Source organism: Jaculus jaculus, chromosome 12, assembly GCF_020740685.1.
Source record: "Jaculus jaculus isolate mJacJac1 chromosome 12, mJacJac1.mat.Y.cur, whole genome shotgun sequence".
NCBI lineage: Eukaryota > Metazoa > Chordata > Mammalia > Rodentia > Dipodidae > Jaculus > Jaculus jaculus.
The window spans coordinates 57,601,467-57,626,962 of record NC_059113.1 but is presented as its reverse complement, the minus strand read 5'-3'; the positions used below and the strand labels follow the sequence as shown (position 1 = coordinate 57,626,962).

The following is a 25,496-nucleotide window of genomic DNA, read 5'->3' as shown; positions in this document are numbered from 1 at the left end:
ATAATTTACCTGAGATGAGAATAATATCTCTAGCCAGGTATGGTGGCACATGCCTTTAATCCCAGCACTTGGGAGGAAGAGGTAGGAGGATGAGTTCGAGGCCACCCTGGAATACATACTAAATTCCAGGTCAGCCTGAGCTAGAGTGAGACCTTACCTTGAAAAACCAAAAATCAAACAAACAAAGAAATGAGAATACCATCTCTAAACAGTCTTGGTATTTTTCCTTAGTCATACCTGTCTTTAGTAGGGGCCCTCAGGGGTTTGTGTTGACCCTGGAAACGCAAACACATTCTTCCCTTTCTTTGTCAAAACTAGTTGTCCTTAGAATTAAACTTTATACAAGATGAATTCTAAGATTGCACTCATTATGTTTGGCTCATAATCATGTGGTTTAAAAAAATACAACAGGGGCTAGAGAGATGGCTTCGCAGTTAAAGCGTTTGCCTGAGAAACCTAAGGACCCAGGTTTATTCCATAGTACCCATGTAAGCTAGATGCACAAGATGGCACATATGTCTGGAGTTCGTTTGTAGGGGCAGGAGGCCCTGGTGCACCCACTCTCTCTCTCTCTCTCAAATAAACATATATTTTTTAAAATCAAACCATATATATGTGTGTGTGTGTGTATATATATGTGCCCAGGTTTAACAATGGGAAGTATTCAATTTTTAAAAATGTAGATTTCTGGACTGGGAGATGGCTTAATAGTTAAGGTGCTTACCTGCAAAGCCAAAGAACCTAGGTTCGATTCCCCAGGACCCACGTAGATGCACAAAGTGGCACATGCATCTAGAGTTCATTTGCAGTGGCTGGAGGCCTTGGTATGCCCATTCTCTCTGTCTCTCTCTCTCACATAAATAAATTTTTAAAAATGTAGATTTCTGGCCGTGCGTGATGGGGCAAGCCCTTAATCCCAGTACTGGGGAGTCAGAGGTAGGAAGATCACCAGCCTGAGAGTACATAGTGAATTCCAGGTTAGCCTGGGCCAGAGTGAGACCCTACCTAGAAACAAACAAAAAAGAGGGCGCTGGAGAGATGGCTCAGTGGCTAAGGCTCTTGCCTGTGAAGCTTAAGGACCCTGGTTCAATGAATTACCCAGTACCCACGTAGGCCAGATGCACAAGGTGGCACATGGTTCTGGAGTTTTGTTTCCAGTGACTACAGGCCATGGTGTGGCCATTCTCTCTCTCACTCATTCTATCAAATAAATAAATAACAGATTCCTTTCCCTGCCAGCCTCACCTGCCCACTCCAGCATGTCCTCAATGTTCTCCGCTGCCCCAGGCACCAGGCGGCTCTGATCAGTGTCCTCCAGCCTCAGGATGAAGCTCCCCTTGTGCTTCTTGGCAAAGATGTAGTTGTAAAGGGCAGTGCGGAGACCACCCAAATGCAAGAAGCCTTGTAGAAGACAAGAACAAGTCAGGACAGGAAAAAAGCTAGCTGGAATCCCAGTGCTGGGGAGGCAGAGACAGGGAATCCCTGGGACTCACTGGCCAGTTAGTCTAGTGGAACTGGTAAATTCTACATTCATCGAGTTGAGGCTGTCTCAAAAAATAAATAAATAAGGTAAGGGTCTGGGAACATGGCTCAGGGGTTAAAGATACTTGCAAACAAAACCTGTTGGCCCAGGTTCAATTCCTAAACTACTCATGTAAGCTGGCTACAGAAAAGTGCATAAGCATCTGTTTTGTTCATTTGCAATGACAAAATCACTACCCCCCCCCCCCCCCCGCACAACAATTTTTTTTAAAGCAGTAAGGCTGAGAATTGTGGTTCACTCCTTTAATCTCAGCACTTGGAAGTCAGAGGTCAGAGAATTGCCATGAATTTGAGGCCAGGCTGGGCAACACACACACACACACACACACACACACACACACACACACACACGGGAAGTGATAGAGGAAGACACTGAAACACTAGACATTGACTTCATGCATACACTGCATCCCACACAAATGCACATGCAAAGAAAAACAATATCTCAAAAATCTTAAAGACCAAGTAACAGCTACACCTATCCTATCTCTTTGTCAGCCCTCAACCACTGAAAAGGACGGAGCAGTAGAATTATTTCATCCCTCCATGTGGAAGTGGAAAGACTATGCAGGATTTTCAGGTTTTGGAGCACATCATTTGTAAAACTGCTCCCCTACTTCTCAGATGCATCTGTTACTCTACTTTGAAATATGCTTTATGGCCAAGATTCCCTAGAAGGAGGAGCAGCATAAAATTATTCATTGAAGCTATATCATATGTGCAATTACACAAATTTAATGATGCCTTCTGGGCAAAAAAAAAAGTTAATTATACATAAGTAACAGATTTAAATTCTGCAAAATGACAATATATATGTACACAGATACGGTGTTTTGGAGGGGGGTTGAGGTAGGGTTTTGCTCTAGCTCAGGCTGACCTGGAATTCACTATGTAGTCTCAGGGCGGCCTCAAATGCACAGCGATCCTCCTACCTCTGCCTACCCAGTGTGGCAATTAAAGGCGTGCACCACTTTCCCCCGCTTATATATGTATATATGTACACACAAATATGTATCTCTGCTTCATGAGATCTTATTTTTGCCTGCTTGAGACCTCACCTTAATGACTAAATTTAAACACTGATAATGAAAAGCATTATTTGATTTCACTATATTTCCCTTCACTAGGGTTTAAATTCTAAGGTCTTACTGTTCCATTATAACTGACTAAAAAATTTAGGTTTTCCAAGGGCTATCATTTCCTCTTTCCCCTACTTTCTTTGGTAAAGTCAGGGGCCTTGCCTCTCCATAATCAGTTCAGCTGCATTTGTGATGCGTTATCTGCATTTCCAGGTACCCAAAGCAACATAGAATAGGAAATGTTCCTCAGCAAGAACTGACTCAACCCTGATTAAATGTGTGACCTTTGGTTAATTAGCGCAAGGCCATCACAAAACCAATAATGCTCTAACCACTGAGCCCTCTACAGCCCAGAACCAGTGACTCTTAGTGGCACTGGGTTCCAGGACTCTAAAGAGAGAAGGTATAGGACAGCAGTTGGAAAACAGTACCTTGCATCATATATACCTGGACTCAATTTTTTTTTTCTTTTTGTCTTTTTGAGGTAGGGTCTCACTTTAGCCCAGGCTGACCTGGAATTCACTATGCAGTCCCAGGTGGCCTCAAACTCATGGCAATCCTCCTACCTCTGCCTCCAGAATGCTGGAATTAAAGGTGTGTACCACCATGCCTGGCTCAAATTCATTCTTTCTTTTTTAATTAACAACTTCCATGATTGTAGACAATATCCCATAGTAATGCCCTCTCTCCCCTTACTTTCCCCTTTGAAACTCCATTCTCTATCATATCCCCTCCCCATCTCAATCAGTCTCTCTTTTATTTTGATGTCATGATCTTTTCCTCCTATTATGATGGTCTTGTTTAGGTAGTGTCAGGCACTGTGAAGTCATGGATATCCAGGCCATTATGTTTGGAGGGAGCACGTTGTAAGGAGTCCTACCCTTCCTTTGGATCTTATATTCTTTCTCCCTCCCTCCCCCACTTTCCCCTTTGAAACTTCATTCTCCATCATATCCCCTGCCCATCTCAATCAGTCTCTTTTATCTTGATGTCATAATCTTTTCCTCCTATTATGATGGTTTTGTGTAGTATATCCAGGCCATTTTTTATCTGGGGGGAGCACATTGTAAGGAGTCCTACCCTTCCTTTGGCTCTTACATTCTTTCCGCCACCTCTTCCACAATAGACCCTGCTGGCTCAAATTCTTTATCTACCTGTCATGGAAAACTTCCCCTGAGGAGATACAGACATATGTCTTCACCCTAAGTATGGCTCATATGGCAGACCAAAGTATAGTTATAACAATATCAGTTCAGTGAACCAATGTTTATTGAGGGGGTCACTTACAAAGCATAAAGACTAGTTAGTTATAGAAATATGGGGGCCCGAACACAACCACTTTGATAGAGATTCCTGTGTTAAAATTACTCCCTGGGGGCTGGAGGGATTGCTTAGCAGTTAATGTGCTTGCCTACAAAGTCAAAGGACCCGTTCGAGCATGCTTCTGGAGTTGTTTACAGTGGCTAAAGGCCCTGGCACATCCATTCTCTCTCTCGCTCTCCCACCCCCTCCCACAAATTATATAAATAAAGCTTTTAAAAGCCGGGTGTGGTGGCACACGGCCTTAATCCCAACACTCAGGAGGTAGACATAGGAGGATTGTTGTGAATTCTAGGCCACCTTGAGACTACATAGTGAATTCCAGGTCAGCCTGGACTAGAGTGAGGCCCTATCTTGGAAATGCACAAGGTGGCGCATGCATCTGGAGTTCATCTGCAGTGGCTAAAGGCCCTGGCACACCCATTCTTTCCTTCTCTCTCCCCCTCTCTCTAATAAATAAATAAAAATAAATCTTTAAACTACTCTGTAGTTTCAGGGTGGCCTTAAACTCTCAGTGATCCCCCTTTCTCTGCCTCCCGAGTGCTGGGATTAAAGGTGTGTATCACTATGCCTGGCTTAGCATTTTAAAAAATATTTTTATTTATTTGAGAGAAGGAAAGAAGGAGAGAGGGGGAGGGAGAAAATGGGAGCACTAGGGCTTCCAGGCACTGCAAACAAACTCCAGATGCACGTCCCACCTTGTGCATGTGGGTTACATGGGGAATCACAACAAGGTCCTTTGGCTTTGCAGCAAGTGCCTTAACCACTAAGCCATCTCTCCAACCCCAAATATATTTTTTTTTAAGAAGATTTCAAGAGCAAGAGACCACCTGAGTTTGATTCCCCAATACCCCTAAACAACTGGGTGTGGCCACACACATCTGTAACCACAGAGACTCTCAAGAATTAAATATTCATGAACAGGGCTGGAGAGATGGCTTAGTGGGTAAGCGCTTGCCTGTGAAGGCTAAGGACTCTGGTTCGAGACTTGATTCCCCAGGACTCAGGTTAGCCAGATGCACAAGGGGGCGCATGCATCTGGAGTTCATTTGCAGTGGCTGGAAGCCCTGGCGCACCCATTCTCTATCTATCTGTCCCTCTCTCCCTCTCCCTCCCTCCCTCTCTCTCTCTCTGTCACTTTCAAATAATAAATAAATAAAAATAAGCAAAAAATATTTTAAAAAAATATTCATGAACAATACAGGAAAGACACATAAGTCCTCCTCTGGCCTGCTCCCCAAGTGCAAAGACTAGCACATCTGCACACACACACACACACACACACACGACAAAGAAAACCTTCAATTAACTGTAGCTGTTACAGTGATCTATATTGCTTGGCAATTCTTTTATCTGTTAGCAGTCAACGTTTTTCCCATTTGGGCATTTCTTGCAGCTCAGAAAAGATATGAGAATTATAACCATTATAGTGGAAGCTACTGGCTAATTAAATGCTTCTTACACGTACCAGACTTTGCTAAGCAGCTTAGATGCACTGGGCTCAAAACCATAAGGCAGGTCCTATTATTAGCTCTACTTGATGAATGGCAAAACTGCGTCTCAAAGAGATTAAATAATTTTGCCCAAACGACACATTTTGGAATTGGCAAAGACAGAAGTTTGGATCCTGGCAATAGCAGATCTTGGCACACTAGGTAAGTGCTTCTTAAAGCAAGGAGCACAGTCCAGGGCTGAGAAAACTACAGCAGCTTGACAAAAGCAATTTTATATATCTGTTGCATAAAAAGAAATGGGCTCCTATCTTGTAAGCAAGCACCTTTAGCCACTGAGCCATCTCCCTGGCCCTTTAGGGCTTACATCTTGAATGCTTTTAACATTTCACCTTTTCCTAATAATTCATTTACATTGCTCTTATATGAATGCTGATCCACTATTGGAAATAAAAAAACAGTGCTTCCATTATACATAAGTTCCATTCTAGGGCCAGGTGTGGTGGCGCATGCCTTTAATCCTAGCACTCAGGAGACAGAGGTAGGAGGATCACTATGAGTTTGAGGCCAGCCTGAGACTACAGAGTGAATTCCAGATCAGTGTGGACTAGAGTGAAAGCCTACTTCCAAAAACATAAAAACAAAACAGAAGTTCCATTCTATACTGCCTGCCCGGAAACATTCTACCACTTTCTGCATCTAAGGTACTGTGACACAGACCCTTCCCTTCAGCTCCCCCCAAGGAGAATAGGAACAATCATCAATTGCTAGTGGCGGTTGGACCAAACCAACACCAAGAGCCGCTTCACGCTCAGGAAAGAACTCTAAGCCTCCTCCTCACGGTTCCTGTACTCTACACAGAGAAACTTCTATAGTAAAGAACTACAGAAATGATCCCTGAGCCGGGTGTGGTGGCACACGCCTTTAATCCCAGCACTCGGGAGGCGGAGGTAGGAGGATCGCTGTGAGTTCAAGGCCATCCTGAGAATACATAGCGAATTCCAGGTCAGCCTGGGCTGGAGGGAGAACCTATCTCGAAAAACTAAAAAAAAAAAAAAAAAGATCGCTGAAAGTATAGTCTAATACAGGTCCCTTTTTTCCTGCTGACCTCGGGGTCTGGAAGGAAAGGCATGCTTGTTATAAAGCAAACAGAAGGTAGCTTGAGAAAGAGAGAACTGGTTTGGGTGGGGGAACAGTTAGAGGTTGCTTCCTTTGGCTTGCTAAGGAACCTAAAATATTACCCACAGGGCCTTTATATCTGTCATTTCCTCAGCTCCAGTTCCTTCCACAAATGGCACCTTTTTTTTTTTTTGGCCATTTGGTTCTCAACTGAAATGTCATCTCTTCGGCAAAGCCTTTTTTTTTTTTTTTTTTAAACCCTCCGAGGTAGGGTCTCACTCTAGCCCTGGTTAACCTGGAATTCGCTATGTAGTCTCAGGATGGCCTCGAACTCATGGCGATCCCGCTTCTTTTCTCACATAGCACGTTACTCTAAAATTACTGTTTGTGTATGACGTCGTCATTGGAACGTCAGCTCCTTAAGGAGCATGGGCCCTAACTTCTCCATGACCACTGTACCTTGCGCCTTGGCAGTTTATAGGCACTACACATTTATTGGCGACATGAAAAAAGAAACCCAAATGAATCACTAAACAAGAAACGTGAAGCAACGTGAGTCACTTCAGAGCTAATAGACCTCAATTTCTGCCTCTAAGATGGGGACGCGCTGCCCTTTCATCCAGACACCACCGGAAGGCAACAGTTCGGGGAACGTTTTGGGGGCGGGGACGGGACGGTGGGCTGCGGCGTGCAGCGTCACGTCCGCCAAGATTACCTGTGGGGCTCGGGGCGAACCGCACACGCACCGCAGCCCCGGGATCAATGCCCAGGCTGCCTTCACGCCGTGCCACGCGGCGGCCCAGGTCCACCGAGCCTAACCTGGGCCGTAGCAGCTTCTTCACGAGCACCGCCATGTGGAGCGGAGTCACGCACGTGTGCTTCCCCCTGCGTCATTTCCCGGGACTCCTTCCAGCCAATCATCTTTCACCGCAAACGCAATCCCCCCCCCCTTAAAGATACAGGCCTCCAATCTTGAAAGACCACGCCCCCTCCGGACCGCTGCGGTCGCACTCCACCTCTAGGGGGCAGAGCTCGGGAGCCGGCGATTTCCCAGACCCGCCTTCTTCGGCCTGGGAAAGCTAAAGCGTGGCAGGGGCCGGGCTGGAGAAGCGGAGAAGGCGGGTCTCCATAGAAACCTCCACCTGTTTCCGGCCAGGCTGTGCGAGATTAGGGGCTGCTGCGGGGGCCAATCTCAGTCGCCTCGCTTCTTCCCAGCGGCCTCTGCGGGAGCGGTGGGTGTTGTACACAATCATCATGGCGGCGGCCGGAGCCCCGGATGGTGAGTGCGGAGGGGGGAGGCGGGCGTCCGGCCACCGCTGAGCTTGCGGGCGCTGCTGGGGTGGGGGAGTGCGGCCTGGCTCAGGAGGACGGTGAGTGGCGTAGGAGCGGTGGTGCGGCGGCTCCCGGGCCGAGTCCGACCCCTGGGCCCAGCCTGCGGCGAGCGCCCACCCCTAACCCCCTTGCAGGCATGGAGGAGCCCGGCATGGACACGGAAGCCGAGGCCGTGGTCACTGAGGTGCCCACGCGGCCCCTCAACTGCGTGGAGGCCGAAGCCGCGGCGGGGGCGGGGGCGGCGGCCGAGGACTCCTGCGACGCGCGAGGCAGCCTGCAGCCGCCCGCCCCGGCCCAGCCCCCCGGGGACCCCACGGCCCAGGCCTCGGTGAGCAACGGCGAGGACGCGGGCGGCGGCGCGGAGAGGGAGCTGGTGGATCTGAAGATCATCTGGAACAAGACCAAGCACGACGTGAAGGTCCCCCTGGACAGCACCGGCTCCGAGCTCAAGCAGAAGATTCACTCGATCACAGGTACTCGCCGCGCTGACAGCCAGACGCCTCCACCCCCCTCTTAATGTCTAGTGCTGACGTCGGGCTGCACAGACACCGTGCGCTCCTGCCATCCGCTCCCCATCCACTCTGCACTTCTCTGAAGTCAGTACTGGGATGCCCATTGGGATCCGGCTGGGGCCACCCCATGATAGGGCATGCGAGTGAACGAGCTTGAAATCCAAGCCTGGACCTGGATCTTAGGCCCAAGCGTCTGTTAAGCTCGTAAAGTTCACCATAGGCACTTTAAAATTTACAGTTCTTGGGTTCTTCCAGTGAAGATTCTGGTTAAGTGGGTCTAGGATGTGGCCAGGAAATGTCATTGAGAACATGGGGAAACAATATTGTTGACTCTCACAGTGGCCCTTCACGGTGACGTGTTGGTTCCTTATTTGCACCTGTTTGCTATTTGAGATGGTTTGTTTTTTCTTTCTTTCTTTTTCGGTTTTCCGAGATAGGGTCTTGCTGTAGCTCAGGCTGACCTGGAATTCACGATGTAGTCTCAGGGTGGCCTCAAACTCACATGGCGATCCTCCTACCTCTGCTTCCCGAGTGCTGGGATTAAAGGCGTTCACTATCATGCCAGACGTAAGATGATTTCTTAAAATTTTTTCTTAGGAGCCTTTAAGTTCTATAGAAAAGTAGCTGTATTCACGACTACCTATGTCCATCTTGTGATTTCATAGTATTGGATGCTTCTGGAACAACTTGGAAAAAATAATAGCTAAGCTGCATTGAACAGTTACTGAATGTTGATGCTACACTAAAAGGTCTACATTTATCCTTCAAACAAAGACCAAATCTTGTCACTATCATAATATTCCAGAAATTGGGGCTCAAATGTTCTGAACCGCCCAAGTTCATAAAGCTAATAGTTGATGGTGCCAAAATTCACTTCCTTTTCTATGACCAAAGACTGTTGGTCCATACTTTTGGGGGGTATCCCCCCCCCCCCCGCCCCAGGTAGGGCCTCACTGTAGCCTAGGCTGACCTGGCACTCTGTAGACCCAGGTTGGCCTCCAACTCCTGTGATCGTCCTATTTCTGCCTCTCTAGTACTGGGGTGAAATGTGTGCGTCGCCACGCTCAGCCAGGTTCGTACATTTTTTGCTCATCCCTTTTATTGCTCTCTTATTTTTTTTTCCCCAAGGTCTCCCACCTGCCATGCAGAAGGTCATGTATAAGGGGCTTGTCCCTGAAGATAAGACATTGAGAGAAATAAAAGTGACCAGTGGAGCCAAGATCATGGTGGTTGGCTCCACTATCAATGACGTTTTAGCAGTAAACACGCCCAAAGATGCTACCCAGCAGGATGCAAAGGCTGAAGAGAACAAGAAGGAGCCCCTCTGCAGGCAGAAAGTGAGTTAGTCCATCATGTGCTTGCTTGTTGGTTCTGGGAAGTTGGAGGCTGGTTACATCCTCCCTAGAATAAGCTCCTTTTTGGACAAGGCCCTTGAAAGAAACATGGTGGCAATTGGGTGTGGCTGAGTAGAGGTGACAACTTCTTGAAATATGCAACTTTGTGTCACCTGGTGGTCAGTGTCTCAGTCTTCCCATGTAGGACAAGGCCTTGCTTCAGGTCGGACAATAAAAAAGTCAGGTGAGGTCCTTTTTCCTGTTAAGGCCAGCGCAAAAGGCCCATGCTAGAATGAAACGCTCATTTTGTACAAATGCTCCCATCTGATTTTTGGTCTGTACCATCTCCTGGTCCAATAGCCCAATTCTAGATAGTCACAGAAGCCAACAGATCTTGAGGCTTCCTCTAAAATTGACCATCCTAGGAAACCACATGAAATGGAGTAAAAAGAACAACACTGTTTTGTTTTTGTATTGTTGGTTCTGATTGATGAAGTAAGGGGCCTGAGTTTTCACATCTTTTGCTTGCTTTGTTTTGGTTGTTTTTGAGGCAGGGTCTCCCTGTGTAATCTAGGCTGGCCTTGGAGCTTGCAGCCATCTGTCTGTCTCTGCCTCCTGAGCACTGTGATTATAGTTGTAACTTTTCTTTCCTTCCTTCTCCCTCCCTCCCTTCTTCCTTCCTGCATTTGGGGGTCATATGCAGACCCTTGTCAAACATGAGGCTAGTCAAGTACTGTACCATTGAGCTATATTTACCACTGAGTCCAGTCCCTCAACAGGTGTTCTTAATTTAGTGTCCCAAGAAGAGTAAATCTGACTTGAACCCACATGAGTCTGAGTAACAATAAACATTAAGACATGGCCAATAAGGAGGCATTTTTTGTTAAACATTCATAATTCCTTATGTGTACTTCCTTAATCCAGAAGAGGTCTGGAAACCAGAAGCATTTTTGTAAACTTACAGCAAGGTTACCTGACTAGAATTTATGTGAATATTCACATTTTCCCTGCAAAAATATTAATGTGAGCCAGTCGTGATAGCACATGCCTTTAATCGCAGCACTTGGAAGGCAGAGGTAGGAGGATCGCTGTGAGTTCAAGGCCAGCACTAGGTCAGCCTGGATGGAGACCCTATTTCAAAAAAGATTTTTTTAATGTGTTTTATAGAAATACTATATTTTGTTACAAGTTGCTTTTCCCCCATACAAAACATAGAAGGTATTATGTAGCATGTTTCAAAACTATTATCTTGGGCTGGAGAGGTGGCTTAGCAGTTAAAGTGCTTGCCTACAAAGCCAAAATACCCAGGTTCAGTTCCCCAGGACCCACATAAGCTTGATGCATAAGGTGGTGCATGTGCCTGGAGTTTGTTTGAGGTCCAGGTGTGCCCATTCTCTCCCTTTCTCCCTCCCTCTCTCTCCCTACCCCCCCTTTCTCTCTTTCAAATGAATAAAAATAAAATAGTATTTTAAAAAACCAATTATCTTTACAAAGTCCCTGAAACAGAAGTTTCCTGTAGAGTGTTCTGTTCTGCTTTGTTTTGTTTTTGGTGCTGGGCATAGATCCCAGGGCTTTGTCCATGCTAAAGCACATGCTGTACTGCTAAGCTGCACCTCCAACTCCTAACCATAGATGTAGATCAGTGGGTATAAATGGGCATTAACATCTACAAGGTGTTGATATGGGAAATTTTTCTCTCTAAATATGGAGTTGAGGTCCTTGGTTTGTCTGTCTTCCCTTGCTGTCATGGATGAGGCGCTGTGAGTAAGTATTCTCTGTGCTCACACCCTGAGAGCATAATGTGCCTCGTAAATACAGGTTTTGAGTTACTAATGGTAGCTTAGCAGGCTTAGAACTGTTGGCTGTGCAGGGACAATTCTTCCCGAGGTACTTAAAAGGCATGACTCAGGTCATACTCCAGCTTGTGCTGTTTCGCTTCAGTGACACCATTGGTTTTGAGGCATATCAGGGTCTCCGTCTTGAGCTCCCAGCTTTTGGTCAGCTTGTTCGGGGGCTGATGTGTAAGGCAACCCTTTGCTAGCAATCTGGAAGTGTTGAGTTCATCCCCACTACAGGGTTCTGCCCTATCAGTGAAGGTTTGGGTTGGTTCATGGCCTCCAAGTACTCACATTTGACTAAATCTTTTTTTTTTTTAATTATTTATTTATTGGTTTTGCTCCTCAAGTCCTGGTACCACACCCAGCTTAAATCCAAATTTTTACTCTTGGCTCATTCATTGGTCTATAGTTAGTTATAGTTCCTCCAGCTTTACCAAGAAATGACTGTGGCCTGATATAGTGGCACACTCCTTTCATCCCAGCACTCACAAGGCAGAGGGAGGAGGATTGCTGTGAGTTTGGGGCCAGTAAGGAACTACAGAGTGAGTTCCAGGTCAGCCTGGGCTAGAGAGAGACCCTACCTCGAAAATACAAAAAAAAAGAAGAAGAAGAAGAAGAAGACTGTGCCTATAAAGCCACAGTGGAGAGGAGGAGGAAATTCATGCCATGAACTTGGAAGTCTTAGAGAGCTCCTTTTGAGCCATCAGGGTAGGGGTCAGAGCAGTGGGCTTGAGGTTGCTTAGTGTTAGCGTATGAAGATGTTAGCATTTCTGTTCAGCAGTGTGACGCCTCAGGTTTTTGTGGCTGTGTTGAGGGTAAGACAGTGGGGAAGGCTTCTGCCATGGACTGGCTTTCTGTTACTGAAGAAATGGCCACTTACTCTGAATGCCAGCATCTTTTGAGTTTTCTTTGGAGTCAGAAATTGACACGGTGCTGTCATGTTCTACCTTCCTGGAAAGCCACATCCTTTGTGGCTCTGTCTCAATATTTAATCCTTGTATTGGTGACTTGGGAGGATGGCAGTAAAATATTTGAATTCGCAGTCTAGAAATCCTACTTCTGATATGGTAGCTACATAGAGGCAGTTAATTAGGAATTCAGGGGCTGGAGAGATGACTCAGTATTTAAAGGCGCTTGCCTGCAAAGCCTAGCAACCTGGGTTCAGTTCCCCAGTACCCAAATAAAGCCAAATGCATAAGGTTGCACATGTGTCTGGAGTTTGATTTTAGTGGCTGGAGGCCGTGGCACACCCATTCATTCATATTCTCTCTGTCTCTGCTTGCAAATAAATAACATTTTTAAAAAAATCCAGTTCCTGGGGTGGCCAGGCGGGTGGCTCACGCCTTTAACCCCAGCACCTGGAAAGCCGAGGTAGGAGGATCGCCGTGAGATTGAGGCCACCCTAAGACTACATAGTGAATTCCAGGCCAGCCTGAGCTAGAGTGAGACCCTACCACGAAAACCAAGCAAACAAAAAAAAGTGGTGTTGACATGGGCTAGCTGCTGGCATTGTATCACTTTAATGAGACAAGAAAGATAAGGACCTGGATTTATTATTTTTTTTCCAAGGTAGGGTTTCACTGTAGCTCAGGCTGACCTGAAATTCACTATGGAGTCTCAGGGTGGCCTTGAACTCTCGTGGTGATGCTCCTACTTCTGCCTTCCAAGAGCTGGAATTAAAGGCATGTGCCAGCACACCCAGCAACACCCACTTGTTTACACTGCTCTGCTGTAATGACACAGGCCCAAGCATCGAGGCTTTCCTCACCCTGTCTTTCTGAGCAGCATGACCCAGTGTAGGCAGCTGTCTCATTTAACAGTTTGTCTGGCTTATGTTCTAGCAACACAGGAGAGTGTTGGACAAAGGGAAACCTGAAGATGTGATGCCATCTGTTAAGGGTGCCCAGGTAAGCCAGCCTGCATGGTGAGCACCTGAGAAGGAGCTAGTCCCACCTTCTACAACTCCTCAAGTCCTGTCCCTTATCCCTCTGTCCTATTACTCCTCCCTTTCTCACCACACTCTCTCACCTCCAGGAGCGCCTGCCAACCGTACCCTTGTCTGGCATGTACAATAAGTCTGGAGGAAAGGTGAGACTCACCTTTAAGCTAGAGCAAGACCAGCTGTGGATTGGCACTAAAGGTACGCTTGTTTTCTCCACCTGCTGGCTCACTGCCTGCCTCTGGCGCCTAGCAGCACTTGCTCCTGAGTGACCCTGCTCTCACCAGGAAGCCTCTCCTTGCTGTGCTGTTTGTGCTTCTGGCTTTTGACTTTGCCTTTAGGTGTTTGCCTCTTGTTTAGCCTTTTCCCTCATTTTTTTCAGTCTGGTTTCAGGCCCATCCATACAACATTGGCTTTTAAGTTGCATTCAAGCCTAAGAGGTCCCAAACATGTGACCCAGGCCTGATTCCCAGGCAAGGGTTTTATGGGTATATACACAAGTATATACACAATATATAAAAACCAGGACATTTCACTTAAACTAATTTTGGGGAAAGGCTTCTCTTGAAAACTCTCAAAAGATTTGGCCATTGTGATCTGTTCTCACATGGCCTTGAGCTGTTGGCCAAGTAGTACTTTGTACTGGGTAGTACTATCGACTCAGCCCATGTTACATGTAAGCGCCTGCCTGGACTCCATAGATCACTTGACCCTATTCTAGGTGATGGTTTTCTAATTGCCACCTAGAGCTGCCTGGTTGCCCTCGAACCCCCTGCCTTAAATCCTTCCCTCCTACTCCCTGTCTGCACAAGAGCTCCAGGAAGTGTCTCCGACCCTCCCTAGTTGCACTTGAGAGTTGTCAGTGTCCCTTTCATTGCCATTTCCCTGTGCCACTTAAGGCCATGAGCATCTTGAAAGTTACGTTAAGAGCAAGTCATCCTGTTTGTCTACCCCATGTGTCATCTTCTTTCCTACTCATTTTGCATACTGCTTTTTGTCACTGGTGTCTGGGCCTGTAAACCTTTAGTTTTTAAGGCCAAGTTTAGATGTCTGAAGGTCATGAATTTAAACAGGCCCTTGTTTAAATCTTTGGCCTGTTCTGCTGGCCCTGGTATTCCTGAACTTGCAACCCCATGCTTTGCACAGCTCTGTGTTTTTGCTCACGCTGGGCCCTGCCCTGGATGCCTTTCTCCTCCTGTTGTTACTCATAGTCTCCAAGGCCCTCCTGAAGTGTCCTCTCCTACTGAAGCCTTCCTCATATCTCCCTCGCCCTCCACGTGAACTGCTGCTGCTTCTGTTCCTTGAGCGCTCCGTTCACGTCCCCAGAGCACTCATTACTCTCCGACTTGTCTGTCCCCGTTAGATTCCTGGAGGGAACCGAACATGCCTAATTGACCTGTTTCTGGCCAGCGCACTGTAGGTATTCAGTGTTGGAGGTAAATGCTAGAGAGGAGGATAGGGGTCCCTGTCATCTGAGACTTGTTGGTTCCAGGGATAGGTCCATCAAATGTGACCAAAGCTTTACAGACAATAATACGTGGGATGGGTGGTGGGGAATGAGATTTTTATCATTTCAAACATGACAATAAATCCCTCAACCCTAGGAGTTTTTTAAATGAACAGACTGAAATACCAAAAGTGCTTGAGTTTTCTAACAACTTTAGATAACTTACCATAGTTATTTTTCATATTGAGCTGTGTGGTCAGAGCAACTTTTGCAGATTTTGAAGTTTCCCCAGTGTTTTGAAGCCTTCACTAAAACTTTCTCCTGCAAATCCTGTCCCATCATTCCTTGTGTCAATATCTGCCCTCCTCTGGGCTTTGTTGGTGTTCTTGCTTTGTAACTCTAGTTGCATTCACTTGCTGAAACACGTAGGCTTTCTATCTCTAGCCAGACTTCCTTGCTTGCTGGCAGTCCACTTGAAGGCAGTTGCCAAGGCTGATCCAAGAAGACAGTGATATCCAGGGGAAGTAGGTGCAGGTAGGGAGTCTGCTGGGACCTGAGTCTGTTGTTCATTTTTGTCCCTGGAGTATTTTTATTATGTTGTGCAGGAAGTACACTCACAGGAGCTAGTCTAATGAAGACTGCCTGTCACTAAGTTGGAGGGATTTGAGGTTGGTTTTTTTTTTTTGAGACATTTGTAGCCTAGGCTGGCCTACTGAGTACTAGCATTACAGGTGTGAACAGTCATGCCTGTCGTGGAGCTTTTATTTCCACTTGCAGAGCAGCTGCCTTCCTCCTTTGGCCTGAGTGAAGGGATCTTCACACTGCTTGACACTGGGCTTCTAAGTTGCAGAAAGCTCCTCACCAGCAGACTTAAGGAACATGGCCACAAGATCCTTGTGCCTTTCAGAACTTAACTTTCTGAGCTAGGCCTTCCAGCAAGTGTTCTCCCATGCCATGTGTTCTGTCTCATGTCACAAGAGGCCTTGCAGCATGGCTTGTTCTACGAACAGGCCCTGACTTCATCTTCCCTCCAGGAAGAAGCCACTTCAGGGACTGTTCCTGCAGCTAGTTAGCTAGTTAACCTCTCTATAGGGTGCTTGGCTGAGTAAGGGACCCTTAAGGCTACCACTCCCTCTGTGCTGCCTATCTAGGTTGAGACAGTGAAAACATGCAACTGCCTGGCAGACCATGTCCTGCTTGTAGCCAGCCCCTTGTTATCTAGGTGATTGCCATCATGCCACAGTGGACCCAGGATTATCTAGTCTTTCAAGTTTTCAAGAGAAGCCAGACATCTCCAGTCATTTCAAGATGAAAGTTTTTTAAAAATAATTTTTAAAGTTTTAAGTTTCAAGGAAGGAGAGAGAATGGATGCACCAGGGCCTCTAGCAACTGCAAAGGAACTCCAGATGCATGTGCCACTTTATGCATCTGACTTTATGTGGCTACTGGGGAGTCCAGGCTCTCAGGTTTTGCAAGCAAGTGCCTTAACTGCTGAGCTATCTCCAGTCCCTTTGTTTTGGTTTTATTTTTGTTTTTTTTTTTTTTTTTTTTTTTTTGAGGCATGGTCTCATCATAGCTTGGACTGGTATGAAATTTACTCTAGTCCAGGCTGGCCTTGAACTCAGTGGTCCTCCTACCTCAGCCTCCTGAGTACTGGGGCTTTAGATGCAAGTCACCATACCTGGTTCAGAAAGCTTTTCTTTTTTTTTTCTTTAAGAATTGTTATTTAAGCCGGGCGTGGTGGCGCACACCTTTAATCCCAGCACTCGGGAGGCAGAGGTAGGAGGATCGCCATGAGTTCAAGGCCACCCTGAGACTACAGAGTTAATTCCAGGTCAGCCTGGACCAGAGTGAGACCCTACCTCGAAAAACCAAAAAAAAAAAAAAAAAAAAAAAAAAGAATTGTTATTTATAAGCAGAGAGAAAGTGTATGGGCACACCAGGACCTCCTGCCACTGAAAACAAACTCCGGATACATGTACAACTTTGTGCATCTGGCTTTATGTGAATGAACATCTCCAGTTTCCAGCTTTTAGAGACCAAGGCCTCCAGAAATTAAATGTCTTTGTCACATCTTCTAGAACAGAACTCACTTGTCTAAATTCCTAGTTCTGTTTGGCAACCTACCTGCCTATACATTCTGCTTCTAGAGCGTTCTTTCTGCAAAGGCTGCAAAGGAATCTTTCCCACCTTGATTCTGCTATCTGCTGAGCACGTCTGTCTGTGCCATAGTGGTCTGCCACTTCCCTGGGTTTTTTCCTGTGGCATTGGTGCCCCCATCTCCTCACCACCTCTGCTCCAATTGGGCTCATACCCGGCAGCCTCATCTCACTGCAGATGTGCCTGGCTGCTGCCTCTTTTCTGCCACCCTTAAACTTGCTATAAAATGTCTTCTGTCCCTCAAGAACAGGGATGTCTCCAATATTAACCAGATGAGGGTATACCTGTTTTGAGAGTACTTCAGAAAGCATGAATGTAGAGGGCAGGGATAAGGTCGTGCAAGAAAGTAGCCTTGCAAAGCCCCAGCATTTCTCCCACCGTGAGACCTACCACAGGAGCCTTGTTACTGTTTGTTCTTGGGTGTCCTTTTTTTGTTTTTGTTTTGTGTACTTATTTATTTGAGAGACAGAGAATGGGCGCACCAGGGCCTACAGTCACTGAAAACAAACTCCAGACATGTACCATGTTGTGCATCTTTTTTTTTTTTTTTTTTTTTTTTTTTTTTGAGGTAGGGTTTCACTCTAGTCCAGGCTGACCTGGAATTCACTATGTAGTTTCAGGGTGGCCTCAAACTCATGGTGATTCTCCTACCTCTGCTTCCCAATTGCTGGGATTAAAGGCATGTGCCACCATTCTGGCTTGTTTTTGTATTTTTTGAGGTAGGGTCTCACTCTAGCCCAGGTTGACCTGGAATTCACTCTGTAGTCTCAGGCTGGCCTTGAACTCAAAACATTCCTCCTACCTCTGCACCTGAATGCTGGGATTAAAAGCATGGGCCACCATGCTGAGATGTTCTTGGATTTCATGACCCTCTTATACCTAAGACTTCAGCCTATGTCAGGCTTGGGTTATGAGAGCAGAAGGGAGTTTCTTGGTTGTTTATTATTCAGACTTCAGTAGTGACACTAGGACATGCATACCTGTCCTTAGCTATTGCCATAGTAACACCAAGTCTTATTCTCCATATTGCTCTAGAAGTCCCAGCTCCCCTGCAGGCCGTAGGTGCACTGGTCAGAAGATGCTGTCCATTGTCCCCAAAGGGCATAGTGTCAGCCACCTGAGTTACTGTAGGTCCACCAGTCCTAAAGAGGGAGGGGTTGCTGTGGCCAAGGAGTTGAAGCAGCTGGGCCTTTGAATAATGGCTGTCATTCCTTTCAACCTAGAGCGGACTGAAAAACTACCCATGGCTTCCATTAAAAACGTGGTCAGTGAGCCTATTGAGGGACATGAAGACTACCACATGATGGTGAGTAGCCCAGCTGGCCTATCCCCAAGCCTCCTGCATCTGCTTCATCTCCCAGGAAGTGAATTTTACTTATTTATTTGAGAGAGGGAAGCAAATAGAGAAGGACCTCCAGCCACTACAAATGGAACTCCAGATGCATCTGGCTTTATGTGGGTACTGAGGAATCGAGCCTGGTTCCTTAGACTTTGCAGGCAAGCACCTCAACTTCTGAGCCATCTCCCCAGCCCACAGAGTGCTTTTTTTTTTTTTTTTTTTTTTTTTCAAGCTAGGGTCTCACTCTGGTTTAGGCTGACTTGGAATTCACTATGTAGTCTCAGGGTGGCCTTGAACTCACGGCTATCCTCCTACCTCTGCCTCTCGAATGCTAGGATTAAGGCAAACACCACCATGCCCAGCGTAGGAGTGCATTTTTAACTGGGCTTTTTTGTTTGAAGAAAAAGCAGCTTCAAAGGATGGTTCACAGACCCTGAGTTGCTCCTAGTTAATTGATTTTGCAACTTCCCAGCAGTTCTACAGGTGGTTTGCTTTCTCTTGTTGTTTTTAGAAATGTCTCTTATGCCTCCCTCTTACTTACAATTTTGTTTTTAAGGCCAGGAAAATAAACGAGGAATGGCTTGTGAATTTTCATTTTAGGTTTTGTCTTACAAAAAAGAGAACATCTGGACTGGAGAGATGATTTAGTGGTTAAGGCACTTGCCTATGAAGCCTAGGGACCCAAGTTCAATTCCCCAGTACCCACATAAACCAGATACACATTTTTCTGGAGTTTGTTTGCAATGGCTGGAGGCCCTGGCACACCCATTCTCGCTATCTCTACCTGCCTCTTTCTCTCTCTTGAATAAAGAAAACAAAATCCTTAAAAAAAAAAAAAGAAGAAGAAGCAACCAGATGTGGTGGTGCACACCTTTAATCCCAGCACTTGGGAGGTAAGAGGATCACCATAAGTTCAAAGCCACCCTGAGACTATGTAGTGAATTCTAGGTCAGCTTATGCTAGTGTGAAATCCTGCCTTGTGGGGAGGATGGGGACAGAGAGAGAGAAAGCACACATCTCCTTTATATTGGACTATGAGGACATCACAGAGTCTCTGTCCAGTTGTGGCTATACTCTTCACAGCTTATGGCTGTGGTCCTGAGGGCCCTGTGGGGAAGTTAGGGCCTGGGGTGTATCTGTTGTCCCTGGCCCTCTACTCCATAAAGAGCAGGCTGTACTTTGCCAAGACCAGACATTTGGTGGCAGTCCAAGCAACAAAAAAGGCAGTTGAATAATGAAATACAGTGAACAGCTTCCATAGCACTGTTGGGAGAAACCACTTTCAATACCTATCCAGATCCTACAACCATGCTTGATCTGAGGTAGCAGTAGTGGAGGATGGGTCTGCCTGCCCTTGTCTCTCAGAGGATGATGATGTTATATACACCCTGCCTGTGGGAAGAGCAGCTGGAGGTATGATGTGTGCGTGGGGTTGCCAAGACTACAGCAGAGGGGCATGGTGGCAGGTGCCCTTGCCCTAGCGAAGATCAGTGAAGAGAGCTGAGTGTGTAGGATAGAGAGCCAGCATATCCCTCTCCTGTCTAGTCAGGGTCAGCTAGATGGTAATGAAGCAAGGCCATGGGTGGAACTCTAGTCATTGGACACAGGCTCTCAGGCTTTCTTTCTGACAGTGATGAGAATGTACTGGGTTTTTGTGTGTGTTGAGTGGGTGGTATTTAGACACCACTTCCACCACTCCTATCTCTATAGTCTGTAAAACAAGATTGCAGGCATATTGGTATTGATTTGTGGGGGGGGAGGGATTTTCAAGGTAGGATTCACTTGGTAGTCTCAGAGTGGCCTTGAACTCATTGTGATCCTCCTACCTCTGCCTCCTGAATGCTGGGATTAAAGGTGTGCACCACCACGCCTGGCCTTGTTATTGATATTTTTAGCTGGGTTCTTTGACTCCTTTTTGAGACATTTGTGTGACCAGTAAGCCTTTGGGGTTTGTTGGCAGCTTGTTTTCAGGCAAGCTTGTTTCAGACAAGATGAGTGAATTTCACTAGACATCTCTTAAGGAACTAGTGCATAAGTAATGCACACATTATTTAATTTAAATGTTCATTTTTCTCCCAAGTCATTTCTGGCCAAAAGTAGTTGAAGCAGTTCCTCTTTTCTATTTTGGTTGCCATTAAGTAGCAATTTTACCTTTTCCTAATGAAAATATTTACTTCCCTGTTTTTCCAGGTGCTATTGCTTTAGCTAGGTTAATGTGTCACAGTTCACAATGAGAAATGTGTGGCTGTGTGCTTAGATTTTGAGAGTTAAAGTTTAAAAATACAAAAAATACACCGTTGTCCATCCATAACCCATATATTCACCACCAAGAAATTACACTTGTAAATATTTTGTAATTTGTGTTAAATATTTTAAATAAAAATTTTTATAACAGTGATGATGTCCCCATTGTCTCCCCTTCCCCCATTCCTATGACTGCAGTCTGTCACGTCATCTTTCCATCTACCGATACTTTTATTTGTACACATATCCATGAACAAGATGCAGTACTGTGTTTTTTTTTTGTTTTTTTTTTTTCAGTTTCCATAGATGATACTGTGATATGTACCATTTTGCAAACTTGCTGGTTTGGGCTGAACATTGTGATCTGTTGTATTACCTCTAGATCTGCACAAATTGTCCATGCCTTCGTACAAGCACTCCAGTGTTAGTATGAGTAGCTGCACACTCAATCATGGGCGCCTTACTGATGGATATGAAGGTTTCAGAAAGTGCTGCTTTGTGTGTGGGTGACATGTTTTCTAGGGCAACAGATTTCAAACTATGGCCTCTGAACCAGCAGTGTTATATTATCTGGGGGTTTGTTAGAAGTTTCTTGGTGCTTGCCCCAGACCTCCCAGATCAGAATACAAGGGGTAGAGCCTGCAGTCTGTTTTCTCAAGTCTTCAGATGGTTCTGATACACCCTGAAACTGCCTGTGCTGATCTCCCTGTTAGCCCAACCTTAGCCTGTGTAGGGAAGGCTCCCATGTACACATTTAGATTCATGTTCTTCCCTTTTGAATTCACTCCCTCCCTGTATTTGTTCTGCCTGCTTGGTTGCCTGCCTCTGAAGCACCGCTTGGTTTTCCTTTTTCCCTTGCAGGCATTTCAGTTGGGCCCCACGGAAGCCTCTTACTACTGGGTGTACTGGGTTCCAACTCAATATGTGGATGCAATCAAAGACACTGTGCTGGGCAAATGGCAGTATTTTTGAAAGCACTTTCACCTCTGGCCCAGGAGACTGACCCAAAGTGAAGGACATTGCCGGGAGAGGCCTGCAGCATCCCTGGATTTCAGAGTTCTGGAACTTTGTTCACACACATACAAATCTCTATTCAATCTGAGGTGATGTGGTGACTGAAGCCAGAGGTGATGTACTTTCACCATTAGCTTAATTTTAACTTAAAATCACCAGTTCCCTTTCTTGCAGTCAGCTTCATACCATTTTTAAAGTCAATATGGTGGAAATCAATAAATCTGAGTTCCGAACATGTTGTGTGGAATACTCTTCAGTCTGTTTGAGAGTAGACCTGCCACTTATGCTGAGAAGGGAATGATCAAAGCTTTCTGGTTGTTTTCTTGCTTTTGTTTTTTAGAAGTAATTTCATCTGAAATATTTTCATAAATCTTTGGTTGCAAACATTTGGACTGCGTTGTGATGTGTTGGGGTTTGTTTTTTTCCTATGGTATAAAACTATATGCAAAATGGGGGGGTAGTAAGCCATATTTTTCTGTCCATTGATACAGATTTAATTCTTTTTCAAGATTTCACACTTTCCTAAAGTTTTATTTTAAAACCCAAAGATGTCAGTTCCTCTTTTGGTACCTCATCCTTGACTTCTTGCCAGGTTCCTCCCTCGTGCTGCTGCTGTGTGGGAATGCACGTAGGAGAGGAAGAACTGGTGGTCTTGGTCAGGGGCTCCCACCTTGCTGTGGTGTCCGTTGAGCAGCAAAGTCTCTCCCACGTGACTCCTGTGACACGTCTTGCCCTTTGGGTCCTCTTCTGGGGAGTTCACTGCTGGTGGCGGGTCGTCGGCAGCCCTCCCTGAGCTTGGCTTTGAGGCTCATCCTGGCATAGGTGAGCCTGGGCTGTACTGCTAGAGCCCAGTCAAGGAAGAGGCAGTAGCCGTGGAACCACACATCCACACACGTTTCTTTGATAGTTTTCTAGAACTCCTTTGGCAGTCCAGTGGTTATTTCAATTATGCTTCTCCATTGGGCCTTCTGCTCATGCATTACGTTTAAGTGTCCTTCATCCCAGGTTCAGAGATGCTGCCTTTCTCAGTAGGAGACATCTGACCTAATGGGTTGGCCGCTGGGATCTGAACAATAGCAGTGGGATAAGTTGCTTTCATGATCAGCTCACCCTCTTCTTTAGTCCTGACTTTCTTTGTACACGTGAACCTCTGTTGTCTCCGTATGCCTTGACTGACTCTGAAATGAGGGACGGTCTTTTGGTGGCTGATCCCTTTGTGCTATTTGCTGTTTCTCTGCTGCTGTCTTAGCACTTCTCCTCTCTCTGCGTGCAGGCTCTCATAGTAAGGGTTGGCGAGAAACCACCCAGCATCACACTTTGGACTCTTAAGCTGTTGCCCGCCCTCATTCTGTGAAGTGTATTAGCATGTGTTCGCCTAAGATGACTATTCCTTGTGAGCCAGTTAATGCTGATATCCTACACCCTTCCCTTCTAGGCTGTAGTTGTGGAATCCAGCCTACATAGACAGACTTGCTTTTTGTGGTGTACTCAGTGCCAAGTTCTGCATCTGGACAGGAAGAATCTACTCTCTGCTTCAGGGGGTGTGAGTGCAGCCGCCTTGGGGCTGCCTGTTTGCATTGCTTGAAGAGGAACGGTCACTGCAGCTTTTCTGTTTCTGCTGGCCTGCAGTTCCTGGAGAAGAGCGATCTTGCCCCTGTCCCAGCCCTCTCCTGCAGATGGCAAGTGACAGAGGAAGTGACTGAGTAGCAAGTAGAGCATCATCTTGTTTTGAATACTGTCCTTTTCCTTTGCCAATATCCCTGTCCTCAAGACATGTCTGACAGTGCCACACACCCAGTTTTGGCCTCTCAGAGCAGGCCTCTTTGTTGCCAGGTGAGCTGTGAGGCCCCTCCTGTCAGTACCCCATTAGCTCTCCCAGCGTACTCTGCTGCCATTGTTGTGCCCCCCCCCCCCCCCCCCCCCCCCCCGCTGCAAAGGGCCAAACCGCTTCTCACTCAGGCTGGTGTCACTTCAAGAGGACCAAAGCCTCTGTGAGCCTTTTTATTTTCAGTAAAATGGTGCTTTTTTCCTTACTTCGAAATATTCTATATAAATAATGTAAATGACACCTTTTCATATGGAGTTGAGTATTGCTTTCCAGAGCTCACTAAATCTACCAGTCTTGAGCTCTTGCTCCTGACCCTGCCCTCAAGGAAGGCCTTGCTGGAAACTCTCAGGAGGGCAGAGGCAGGCAGCACTAGAAGCCTCTGGGAGAAGTGATTAGATCTGTGCCTGGGTCACAGCAGTATTCACTATTTTGTCACTCAGTCCTGTGAGCAGTCTCTTTATATATTTCTTACTGTCTGGAGTACACTGACTAAATCTGTGTGAGCAAATTGAAGTCTTCTTCCCTTTCAGTAGCATCACAGTGTTTATTTTCCTCCTCAGGATTATTTCTGTACAATTCCTTCACTGTCAGCTGAGAGAGGACTAGAACTTCCCCTGCTTGTGGTAGGGTCATGCAGGTGGCTCTCCAGGAGAAGCTAAATGGGTCCTACCCATAGCCAGACTGATGTGGGGCTTGTCATGCAGCTTTCCCTTCTGGGTCAGTACTGGCTCTGCCTTATAGGCCTGCCTTCCTTTTCCTCTCTGAGGAGACTTGACAGAATAATGTGACCATATAATCCCTGCTGGACCTGGTCCTCTCAACTTTGTTTCAGTCAGATGAAGGCTTAAGAGTTGCTGGAGTCTTTGGTGTGAAGGGTTGGAATGTATGAAGTATTGGAGTATATGGAGAGCCTTTGCAAGTTAGCATTGGCTCTTAAATGAAGTTTAACTGGGCTAAGGATGCACTTTCTTGTCATCTTGTGACATAGTAAGGGTACAGTAACATCATCAGGAGCCTCCTAGTTGATGCTTTTACCTTAGGAGGGCCAAACAATAGTTTGGTTGGCTATGTTGCCATGTCTCAGAAAAGTTGCCATATTTCACCCAGAAGGGAATTTTTCTTCTTACTCTCAACACGTGCCTGGAGAAGCTGTTGTGGGCTCTTGTGATGGCCCACCCTTTCTTTGCCAGAAGCTCAGAAGGGAAAGGGATAGGGCCACATGCCAAGGATCTTGCAAGGACAGGCTTTCATCCACCTGCTGGGAGCACCAGCATTCTCGCTCCTCATTCATGCCTGTTCTCCTGGAAAAGGACGGTTCCTCTCTCTTCAGGCTTTGTAATAGAGTCACCTTTCCTTAAGATTGGCCTCTGTTTCCTTCTTTGTAGGGCTTAGCAGCCTCTTTGAAGTTACAGTGGTCAGGAGCCCCTGATGGGCAGGACATCTGGCAAGTGGGCCTGCCACACTGGGTATTTCTACTGCTTTCTTGGTGTCTAACAACTGTTTTGTTTTCCTTTCTTAAAGAGTTCTGCAGTTATTTGACGTTATATGTAAGTGCCATGTTTCCTTGTGGTGTACACTCTATTCTGGTTTAAAATTAAAATGCCTGTTTGGGAGGAGATGAACGTATTTAGTCTATTAGATTTGCGCTGCTGGATTTTTTTTAATTAAAGTGTAACCTTGACTAGCTGTCTTATTGTTTATCCTGTAAGATTAGTCTATCAATTAAAGTTTGATAATTAATTGCGTCTCTCTTTCCTTCCAATTTTTCATGCGCCATATCCACACTGGAAACTGACCAAATTTGGAACTGGGCCCAAAGCCAATGATGGCTGGCTATGGTCTGAGTTGTGTAGCATTATGTATATCCCAAATTTATTCTCCACAGAAAGTTGTTAAGGAGATTAGATTGACTCTGGAATAGTCAGTGATCAACTTGCCAGTAGGGCAGCTCTCCTTTGTCTGCCATACGTGTCTCCTGTGTTAGGAAGAAGCTGCCTC

The 25,496-nt window shown here is 46.1% G+C and overlaps 2 protein-coding genes and 1 non-coding gene across 3 annotated transcripts in view; 1 reads left to right on the top strand and 2 right to left on the bottom strand.

Moving 5' to 3' along the window:
• The window catches only part of Ears2 (glutamyl-tRNA synthetase 2, mitochondrial), a 39,578-nt gene extending 31,888 nt beyond the window's left edge, over window positions 1–7,690 (bottom strand). Inside the window, exons 1-2 of the mRNA XM_004670202.2 lie at window positions 7,227–7,690; window positions 1,246–1,401 (exon numbers count right to left, since the gene is read on the bottom strand). Coding sequence (XP_004670259.2) covers window positions 1,246–1,401; window positions 7,227–7,365 — 295 coding nt within the window. The 5' untranslated portion in view covers window positions 7,366–7,690. The remainder of the gene's footprint in view (window positions 1–1,245; window positions 1,402–7,226) is intronic.
• Window positions 6,099–6,303, bottom strand: LOC123453986. Its single transcript, XR_006633144.1, has one exon. It is a non-coding gene; the product is annotated as a small nucleolar RNA U3 (small nucleolar RNA).
• On the top strand, window positions 7,528–25,238 carry Ubfd1 (ubiquitin family domain containing 1). Its single transcript, XM_004670201.3, has 7 exons — window positions 7,528–7,790; window positions 7,978–8,316; window positions 9,484–9,692; window positions 13,369–13,434; window positions 13,562–13,667; window positions 18,297–18,379; window positions 21,518–25,238. The coding sequence occupies exons 1-7, from the start codon at window positions 7,766–7,768 to the stop codon at window positions 21,626–21,628; spliced, it is 939 nt and encodes a 312-aa protein (XP_004670258.1). The 5' UTR covers window positions 7,528–7,765; the 3' UTR covers window positions 21,629–25,238.
• The last annotated feature ends 258 nt before the right edge of the window (window positions 25,239–25,496 follow it).

Excerpts from the sequence above, each read along its gene's own strand:
- Ubfd1 (XM_004670201.3), top strand. The coding sequence starts at position 7,766 with ATGGCGGCGGCCGGAGCCCCGGATG. Across the intron at positions 8,317-9,483 it reads GAAGATTCACTCGATCACAG|GTCTCCCACCTGCCATGCAG; the intron begins GTACTCGCCGCG and ends TTTTTCCCCAAG. Across the intron at positions 13,668-18,296 it reads GCTGTGGATTGGCACTAAAG|AGCGGACTGAAAAACTACCC; the intron begins GTACGCTTGTTT and ends CTTTCAACCTAG.